General features: G+C 38.4%; 1 protein-coding gene across 1 annotated transcript; it reads left to right on the top strand.

The window, feature by feature from the left end:
- Nucleotides 1–10,494: 10,494 nt before the first annotated feature.
- On the top strand, nt 10,495–11,330 carry LOC137731182 (alpha-galactosidase 1-like). Its single transcript, XM_068470288.1, has 5 exons — nt 10,495–10,548; nt 10,646–10,704; nt 10,825–10,890; nt 10,989–11,072; nt 11,168–11,330. Exons 1-5 carry the CDS (start codon nt 10,495–10,497, stop codon nt 11,328–11,330), a joined length of 426 nt encoding a protein of 141 aa, XP_068326389.1.
- Nucleotides 11,331–11,368: the final 38 nt, after the last annotated feature.

The following is an 11,368-nucleotide window of genomic DNA, read 5'->3' as shown; positions in this document are numbered from 1 at the left end:
AGAAAAACTCCCAGCTTTCCTGTGGGTTTTTCCACTCGCGACCACCCATTTTCCAAGGTCGATTCCGGCCAACTCCGGTGGAGTTTTTCGACGCCACCACCACCATCTTGAAGCTCTCATTCCCCTCTACAAAACCCACCCAAGAACCACCTTGATTAACCACGGTATGTGGCGGTTTGAGGCCACGAAAGTTGGCGGTTCTCACGGTGCTCCGGGCACCCTTTTTGATTTTCCGGCAAATCGGCTAAGTGATGGCCAATGCCACCACTTGGGATTTGTAGCCCATCATCCCAGGAGCAAAACCCAACCAACCTTGACCCCGTTGGACCACTGTAGAAGACGAATCGACATCGGGAAGTTTTAGGCACCCGCGCGGCTTTGTGGGCAAAATTGACCATCTTCCGTCCACTTTTGGACTTTGTGGCAGGTATGAAAGTTGCTCAACTCACTGAGATCTTCATTTCTGTAAAGTTTGAGAATTTTTTGAAATAGTTGGATTTTCCGGCGAGTCGGGGCGGCTGACCGCCACCCGCGGCAGCGCGTGGCCAGTGGACCGCCAATGCTATTTTTAGGCTATATCGAATGTCTTGAATTCAGTTTTGTTATTTGAATGACATAGGTTGATCGTTGGAACCTAAATTCATTACGATATGTTACTTGATAAAAATGTGAATCGGCGATCCGACCGTTGGATCGTCACCAAAATTGGATACATTATAATACGTAATATTTAAAGATCATAGGAATTTATGGATCGGGAATCCGACTTACGGATCTTCCCGAATTGGATTTTTAAGTTAGTAAAATAAATGTTCACGGCGACTTGGTTTTGGGCAATTGGTGGAGATCCGACCGTTGGATCGTAATGAAATTTTAATATGTTATTCTAGAAACATATTGTGGATCTTTGGGAGTTGCGGATTGGAAATCTGATATGTGAATTTTTCGGGTCGAGTTATACAGGGTTGTAGACCCTACCGTCGATCTTTGATCGACTGTTGACTTGTGGTCAATGGGTCTCAAACTATTTTAGAATGCCCTTGAGGTTGTGTTTTATGTGAATTACATATTCTACTGATAAGAGTTCTAAGATGTGATTCGATAATTGGTCATAGGCACCAATCATTCAGGACGCCTCGATGCGTGCGCTAGAGATTCATAGCGTGGACTCCAGGTGAGTGGATCTTTTCCTTTTATCGTACATATTATTAAGAGTTCTATCGACACTTTTAAATTGATTAGGTATATTACCTTCATATAATTATTGTGAATGCTTGAAGTACCAATATGAACTACGAATGACTTGATCCCTGTTTTGGGTACGTAGGCAATCTAACGAAACGTTAGATGCAGCCATAATATATTTGAGACAAAAGCCTTATTTGGGAAATTAAGTAATGCGAAGGAAATTGGTAAGGGCAAGTTTTAGTTTTGTGAATTAGTTAGTTAAATTAGTGTTAATTGGGTTGTCATGGATAATTATCCCTGAAAATAAGTAGTTCGGGAGTAAGGTGTTATTGATTGTACATTTCACACTGTATTATATATAATTGAAAATGCTACGACATGGTTAAGTATTAGATTGCATCATGGTATATCCATATGTATATTACTTGCATATAATTATTGGGAATGCTTTCAAGTGCAAAGGTGAACGCGGGACACCAGGGTAAGTTCAGGTGAGTTTATGGTATTAGTTGAATCGATTGAGTTATAGCATGACTACATTTATGTGTTAGGCAACTCTGATACTGTCGTACTGGTTGCCATGAGTTGCACATGTTATATTGAGATGCATTGAGAGCTCATAAACCTGCACCTCGGTGTTAGTGCTCCCGCCCGTGGTCAGGGCACAGTCCTTCATGTGATGTTCACCTCTCGCACCTTACGCTCACCTTAGACTCAAGGTAGGTGCACATGCTTGTCGTACAGACCACTATAGGTGGTTCCAACTCGTAGGTGACCCGCGATTATTCGCCCAGTCTTCACGTGATCGTAGCACTTGAGCGTACTTATTTACACCCAGTCCTGTTGACAGACCACTATAGGTGGTTTCGACTCTTGTGCAGGGATGTTTGATGAGCTATAGATTAAGTCGTACAGGTCATTATAGGTGACTCCCTACTTGTATGCTAGTATTGATTGATGAGATATGGATACCTGCACCCCGGTGTTAGTGCTCCCGCTCGTGGTCAGGGCACAGTCCTTCACGTGATGTTCACCTCCCGCACCTTACGCTCACCTTGGACTCAAGGTAGGTGCACAGGCTTGTCGTACAGACCACTATAGGTGGTTCCGACTCGTAGGTGACCTGTGATTATTCGCCCAGTCTTCACGTGATCGTAGCACTTGAGCGTACTTATTTACACCCAGTTTTTTCGTACAGACCACTAGAGGTGGTTCCAACTCGTGTGCAGGGATGCTTGATGAGATATAGATAAGTCGTACATGTCACTGGAGATGACTCCCGACTTATATGCTAGTATTGATTAATGAGATATGAGTATAATCGTACAGGTCACATTAGGTGATTTCGGCTAATGTATCATTTTATATTGATTAAGCTCATTTGGCCTACTTGTTAATGCATTGTAGAGTCTATGGACAAGGCATACCCGTGGTTTTGGCCATTTTTGAGCATGGGTGGATATATAAATACATATATATATATATATATGTGTGTAGTACTGTCATATAGAAAACGATAAGGGAATTACAGTGAGGGGTTATTACTGTTAGAAAGGTAATAGTTTTGGGAAGCTCGGTTTTATTGCTTCCTCACACTTTCTGTTTTGTACCTCTTCAGGTTTTAACTGCTGAGTTCATATTGACGAGGATATATGGCTAATCTTAGTATTGATGGCTACTTTTAAGGGTATGATTCTTACCCACACTACTGTACTTTACTTATGCTCTGACATCGCATGTGAAATGGGTTTGCTCCCGCTCGTAGCGCACTCTGGTATTTAGACACTTTTAGTTTCAAATTTATTCACATTTTATATACTATCACACTTTATGGCTTCGTCACCTTCCAGGTGTCGGCCAACACAGCTCGATTTGGGGTCCTAGTGGACATTCCGAGTCGGGGTGTGTCACGTGGCCTGGGAGCCGTGATAGGAGCATATTTAGGCGACTTACTTAGCTTGTTTTCGTGCATCTATGTTGTTAATTCATAGTTGTTTTAGTAGTTTAAGCCATTTTCGTGTGTTTTTAGGTTCATATGGCTAAGGAAGCAAAAAGATGCATTTTGGAGCATTTTGGAGCAAAATTGGGCTTGGAATGGATAGCATATGCTTGGAGCCAAAGTGTTGGACGAATTTGAAAGCCTTGTATGCACTTTGGACATAAAACAAAGGGCCTAGCCCAATCAAACAATCCTTTGAGCCATGCAAAACCTCTAGCCCAATCAACAACCTTTAGCCACATGCATTCACACACACATGCACTTACTCTTTCATCATTGCACCACCATTCACACACACATGCACTTACTCTTTCATCATTGCACCACCAATTCAACACATGCATTTCCACCTTCCTACTTCATCATTTCAACCACATATTCACCCACATGCACTCTAATCATTCAACACATGCATTCACACACCAACAACCTAGCTCTTTTTCCATCATTATTTCATCCACATGCACTCTCAATCATAACAACCACATTCACTCTTAAACAATCACCCACTTATTCTCCCATTCCCCCTATAAAAACCCATGCATTCATACACAAAAAACACATCTCATTTTCATACACAACACATCACAAACACATCCAATCTTCCCTCATTGCCGTGAGCTACCATTCCCTTATAATCCAAACACCACTCCTCATCCATTTCCATAATTCCCCAATCCATTCAACACACCAACAACATCCCTTAGACCTTGTGCTACGACGAAGAGGAAGATAAGAGGGCCTAAACGTTCATACAGTTCAAGTTTGAGTTGTTGGAATGTTTAGGTGTTTCTTTGATTCTCTTTGTTTTGGTACCATGAGGAACTTCCTCTCGGCTTCATTCCATTAGATACACTCTCCCATTTCTTAAAGGATTTCGACATCAGTTTTGCTTCAAGGGTTCTTTCTTCTTAATCCTATGTTCACTCATGTTATATATTTTTATGTCAAACCTTTTGTAAACATGAAGTGTAACTAATCTCTCTCTAGGGATTCGATGTAGCCTTGCAAGATTGCCATGTAGTTAATTCGGAATTCTCATTTAATCTATCTATTTCTTGTTTCATTCTCCGATTTAATTGTGACTTAGTGTGTTGATTTTAATGCTTGATCATCATTTGAATTAACCACAGGTTGTTTAGCCAAGATTAAAGCACACATCATGCATAATCTTGGTAGATATGTGAATGAATGAAGGGAATGTTTTGCAAACATCCTGCCGAGTGTTCTCTTTGGTTTTGTGAAAGTTTCTTGTGCACTACATAGTCTTGATTAGGAACCAAAGTTGCACATCACAATTAGGCTCATGATTAGAGACATTTGATCAAATCCACACATCATATGGCTGATCATATCTAAGTGAAACAAACCCAAGAAATAAGTAGAGGGATGAGTATAATCTGACTTAACAAGCATGGACTTGGCTTAGCAATGGTGAAATCGAATCTCTAGCTTCATCTCCATTTGTGCTATCTCTTTTTATTAGCTGTTGATTCATTCATTTTGTGTTTACTTCATTTCCTTATGCTTTAATTTACAATCTGTCATTTAGTTTAATCAAAACCTAAATCCCCCTTTACCTTATTGTTCAATTTAGTTAGAAATCAATTTAGTTTATGCTTTAAAGCATTTTGAGTCTTTGGTTTGTCTTAGTGTTTTAAAGTTTAGTTTTGCATTCTTTGAGTCTAGTATAGTGTTTTAGATTGTGTTTTTAGCGTTTTTGAGTCAAATCCAAGTGATTAACAATCCCTCCTAATCCCCGGTCCAGAACGATCCCTACTTACATACTTACTACAATTGTCAAAAAGAGGGTTTAATTTGTGTGCGTATAATTCTCGCATCAAGCCGTTGATGTCACTCTTAGGCTAAATTAGATGCCTTAAGCTCAGTTTTGGTAATTGTATGACTTAGGTTGATGGTTAGAACCTAAATTCTTTACGATACGTTAATTGGTAAAAGTGTGAATCGACGATCCAACCGTTGGATCATCACCAAACTTTAACATATGTGATATGGTTATTACCTTGATTTCTTATATTGGTATCATCTGTGAATATGACTTGCTGTTATAATGTGGTTTCTATTGAAATGTGATTATATATAGTTAGCCATAAACCTATGTTCATTAAACATGATTCGGCTTGTGTACTGATGATGATCATGATATGTGATTTGACGTGCATATTTGAAGGGTAGTTGATTTGCATAGATGGCACGATGTGATGAAATGTGAGTGACCTTAATATAAGTTAATATGAACTGGTTTTATAATTATGTTTCCTATAAATTGTTAATTTTTATATTTAGCCATCGATGTAGTTATATGAAGTGGAATTTGACGTGCATATTGGAAATATGGTTTGTTTTGTTGATTGGCTTGATTTAATGAAAGGTGATGGCTAGTAGTGGACCATTAACCATTGTCATGGGGTTTGTTGCTTCGAAACATGTGTCAACGCTTGTGTCATTATTTCATTCTTTTTTCGTTGAGTCTTTGTGACTTGAGTAACTTGATTCATGGGTTGTTTCATTGATTGGTTGTTATGCATTGTGCTCCACGATTCAGTTGAGTAATGGTCCGGAATTGTGTCCTGGTTTGGATTCCGTTGAGTGATGGTCCGAAATCCCTTTTACTTCGCGATTCCGTTGAGTGATGGTCTAGGATCACATCCCCTTTGGATTTCATTGAGTTTAGATTGTGATAGCTTCAAAGATGTGGACTTCGGCCAAAGTGTGTCGCGCTAACCCTACTTTTCATTGTGTGTATGAGAATATGGTTGTGAGATGTTGTGATTGTTTCAGACAAACCGTTGGATGTTTGGGTGACTCCCTCGGAGTTTTCAAAAGTTTGGTATTGATTTCTTATGAATGATTTATATTCAAGGTTTATAAATTGTGATTGATAGCTGGTTTTATTATTGTATCACATGCTTATATTATTGTCACTCACCCGAGCCTCGCAGCTTATCTGAGTGCCTGATTTGCCAGTGCACCAATCTCATAATGTAGGCATTGTCTTTACATATGACAGGTCTGGGTAGATTATGAGAAACTGCTTGATATTTTGGTTCTGTTGAGTGGTCCAGAACTCGATGTTGTTGGATTTCGTTGAGTGGTCCGGAATCCTTGCTTTTGTTCATTTCCTTAAGGGGATCTTAGAGTCCTAAATTCGAGTGGATGGGAATTATCCACAATAGATATTATGAATATAAATTAGAATTACCATGTTTATTACTCATAATCCAAGTGGGGAATTATATAGAGTTCCTTAGTTAAATTCGTGAGATGTTTTGTTATCGAATTGCTTGATTAACGTAATTAAATGCTAAGATTGTGCATCTTGATTCACGAATTGATGAATTGATGGGATTGTGGAATGACGTTGGATATGAGTGTTGTTATTATGATTATTTTAGTTGATTAATATTTCTAGAGAATAATATTGTGCTTTGTTAATTCTTTAATATGTTACACGCTATGAATTGTGATTTTATGTGATGGATGAGGTGGAAATGTTATTCATCTTGTGGGATTATTATGTTGGATATCATTGTTATGGTTATGACTAGACTTGTTGATAAATATGGCGAGAGAATATAATTGTGCTTCATCGTTTGTTCTTTGAAGGATTGCATGAAATACATTGTGATATTTTGTTGGGACATAACGACTTATGTGATGAATGTTCGAGTATAGTGAAATGTGAACTATGAATGACTTGATCCCTATTGAGGGTATGTGGGCAGTCTAACGAGAAGGTTAGATGCAGCCATAAAGTATACAAAAAAATTGCTATGTGATTCGATTGCTGATTGTGATTTGCTATATTTCTGAGGCGGGGTATGTGGGAGATACGTGAATTGGGTGACGTTACATGTCGATCCTGGACGTAAGTCGGGATCAGGGCGTGACACTCGTAGCTATAAGAGGCAGTCATGGGGTAAAAAACCAGTGCGTGCACATGGGCTTATGACTCGACCACAATAGGAGAGTGTAAGTTTTGTTATCTACATCAGAACACTACAATGATCATAAATCATTATTTTTGGCAAATTGGAGCCAATTTGAGAAATTAATCTCTATCACTTTTTTGTTTAGCCTTATATTTTCCATGAAAACTATTGTTGACATGCCTAACCCTGATATTCTCCAAACACCAGGGTAGGTACATGTTGGCTGACATCCAAAGGTGACGAAGCTGTATTAGAATGTATGAGAAATAACAAAAAGATGGGTCCTACACCAAGAGGACTCGAAGATGCCGATGTGGGAGTGCCTTGACACCAGGATTATACGCCTTGATTCTAAGTCCTGAGGGACTGCAAAAGAAGACGTGAGTGGACCAAGTTGATATATAATTAATACTAAAACAGTTAATCTTTAATGTACTAACCCTCAGGTTTTAAAAACTCATATAGCATAATAAGTAATAGGTTTTTCCAAAAACCCTAACATGTCATAAAACCTTTCATAAAACATATATCGTATATAGGGTACTTAGTAGTAGTAGTATAATGCATATATCCATCACCTGCAACCTCTTCCACCATCTCCCATCTTCCATTTCCACCCCAAGTTGAGGGTTTTTAGGTCCAAAACCGTGTAAAAACTGTGTGGGTGACCCATGGAGCTTTGACGGCGATTCCGCCGTTCTGGTGAGTTTCACCACCCACCACCACCCTTAGTCAACTCCCCTCGGACCCAGGAACAAGACCCAACAGGTTGTAGGGGCGTTGGAACACCGAGGAAGTCGAATTGAAAAACACCCACCTTAGGGTTTCCAGCGGTTTGTGGCTAGTTTGGGATGTTTTCCGGCCAAATTGGCCTTGGCCGCAGGTATAAAGTTTACTCTACTTGTTGAGATGTTCATTCTTGTGAAATTTGAGAATTTTTGGAAAAAGTTGAACGTTCCGATATGTAACATTTGATTTATGAAATGTTGTTGGTTGAATATATTTTCGATAAGGTCCGTCACTGGAATATTCTAACAATTGACGATCTTATCTTTGAATTGGCACCAAATTTTAGTATGCTATTGTAGATATGGTTTACGGACCTTAGGGTATTACTAGTGAAATCCTAGTGGGCCTATATTGGTTTGTTAGCGACTTGAATATATGAGATATGTTTATTATCTTAATTTCTTTTATTGGTACCAATTGTGAATAAGAATTGGTCTTATGAATATGATTTCTATTGAAATGTGATTTTATATATTTAGCCATATACCTATGTTTATTAAACATGATTTGGCTTGTGTACTGATGAGGATTGTGATATGTGATTTGACTTGCATATTTGAAAGGTGGTTGATGTGCATAGATGGTATGATATGATAAAATGTGGGTGACTTTAATATATGTGATATTGGTAATTACCCATGTTTTCATAATTATGATCCGGTGTGGATATGAATTGGTTTTATGAATATGTTTCTATTGAATTGTTATTTCCAATATTGAGACATTTATTTAAGTTTATGAAATGAGATTTGATATGTATATATTGAAATATGGTTTGATTGGTTTGCTTGGCACGTTGTAATGAAATGTGAGGACTTGTGGTAGACTGTTAACCCGTGGTGATGGGGATTTGTTGCTTCGATATGGTTTTATCTCTCGTTTCGTTGATTCATTCTAAATTTAGTATTTGTGCCTTATTTCCCTTGGTTGAACTTTTGTAAATTAAGTAACTTGTGCTTGTCTCATTTCTTTGAGCCGTTGTATATATGGTTGTTGGCCTTCCGCGATTTCGTTAAGTGATGGTCCGGAATTGTGTCCATTCGGATTCCGTTGAGAGATGGTCCAGAATCCCTCTTACTCCGCGATTTTGTTGAGTGATGGTCCGGAATCGTATCCACTCAGATTCTGTTGAGAGTGGTCCGGAATCCCTCCTACTCTGCGATTCCGTTGAGTGATGGTCCGGAATCGTATCCACTTGGATTCCGTTGAGAGATGGTCCGGAATCCCTCATACTCCCCGATTCCGTTGAGTGATGGTCCGGGATCGTATCCACCTTGGGTTTCATTGAGTTTGGATTGAGATAGCTTCAAAGATGTAGGCTTCGGCCGAACTGCGTCCTTCTAGCCCTAGCTTTTAATGTACATATGAACGATGGATTTTGAGAATTTTGTGCTTTCAATTAGAAAAATCGTTGGATGTATGGGTGACTCCTTCAAAGTTGTTAGTGACTTGATTATGATTTCATAAAGCATGATTATATATTTGATGTTTATAGATTGTGATCGATGACACTAATTTTACATGCGAGAAACCGATTGATAGTTTTGGATTCCGTTGAGTGGTCCGGAATCCTTACTCTTTCTCATTTCTATAAGTTAGACTTGTACCCTGGATTCGAATGAATGGGAATTACCCATAATAAATCTTGTGAATATAAATTAGAATTATCAAGTTATTACTTGAAATCCAGGCAGGGAATTATATAGAAGTCCTTTATTAATTTTGAGCATTGAGATGTGATCTGATTGACTGATTAACATAATTAAATGTTAATATCGTGCCTCCTTGATATCATGGAATGGGTTACTTGAGATGATTGTGGAAGGATGTTGAATATGATTGTTATTAAAATGATTAGATTAGTGATCAATGTGACTAGAGGATACTATTGTGCTTTATTGATTCTTTGATATATTACATGATATGAATAGCGATTTTATGTTGAAACATAATGATTTATATGATGGATGAATTAGAAACCTTGACTGTCTTGCTGGTTGTTATGTAGTTTGAATCGAATAATTCATGCTTGTCAAGTTCAAATGTTTGATTGAGGAATGTTATACATTTTGCCTTAAACAAACTGTGTTATATGTCGAGTTTTAGCAATGTTGAATTACGAATGGCTTGATCCTTAATGAGGGTACGCAGGCAGTCTAACGAGGAGGTTAGATACAGCCATAAAGTATACGAAAAAATTACTATAAGATTTGATTCTCGAGTTGTGATTTGCCATATCCCGGAGATGGGTATGTTAGATATACGAGTATTTGGTGACGTCGCGTGTTGATCCGGGACGTATGTCGGGATCGGGACGTGACAAAGTAAGTACATAAAAACATTAACCCCTAAACCCTAAACCCTAAACCCTTCACTCACAAACATAACAAAAATCTAAACTAAGGGCATTAAAATGTATGCAATATTGGTCGTATCACACCCCATCCCAATACAAATATATGCCGCATGTATAGTTGCTCTTGAATGTTGATATATACATAAACTACAACTAAACAAATAGTACATTCACTTATACTTTGCAGGTACTTCACTTACAGCAAGACCATGCCTGGTTCACTTGGCCACGAAGAACAAGATGCCAAAACATTTGCTGCTTGGGTATGATATATATGTTGTAATCAATTCACTCAATCAACATCTCCAATGATGATATGTTGTCACAGAATCTTGAAATGCTCGTGCACTTTCTTTGCAGGGAATTGATTATTTGAAGTATGATAACTGTAATAATGATGACTCCAAGCCAACTGTTAGGTAATATACCTAGAATTTCTATGGTGATACAGCACAAACTTTCCTGCCTTCACTTAGTTCTCCCGGGATAAGGTCTGCATATGATATACATATTGATAAACATTTCAACTCTTCTTGTAGGTACCCTGTAATGACCCAAGCTCTAATGAAAGCAGGTTGTCTTATATTCTTTTCACTTTGTGAATGGTAATGGTCCTGTTTGCCTATACTGAAAAACCATGTATTTTTTGGTTTCCTTAGTAAGAGGCTTAATTTGTAGTTTTGTATTCTATTTCATTTTTTAGGGGAGATATGCACCCTGCTCAATGGGGTGCTAAAGAAGGAAATAGCTGGAGAACTAATAATGACATTTCTGATACATGGGAAAGGTAGAAACATGCACGTGCTTCCATTAACTCTCAAATTGGTCTCATGTTTTTGGGGTCTCACATATAATGCCGTTTTCTGGCATTTTGGTTGGCAGTATGCTCTCTAGAGCAGACATGAATGAAGTTTATGCTGATTTTGCCAGACCTGGTGGCTGGAATGGTGAATATTTCGCTAATGCAACCAAAAACTGGGTTTTACATATACTGTCATTTGGGTTGGGGACACTGTTGAGTGCTGATGTTTCACAAAGAGATTAATCTTATTTATCTGCTGAAAATTTGAACAGATCCCGACA

The sequence above is a fragment of the Pyrus communis genome, chromosome 4 (genome assembly GCF_963583255.1).
Source record: "Pyrus communis chromosome 4, drPyrComm1.1, whole genome shotgun sequence".
Lineage (NCBI taxonomy): Eukaryota > Viridiplantae > Streptophyta > Magnoliopsida > Rosales > Rosaceae > Pyrus > Pyrus communis.
This window is presented reverse-complemented; position numbering and strand designations above follow the sequence as displayed.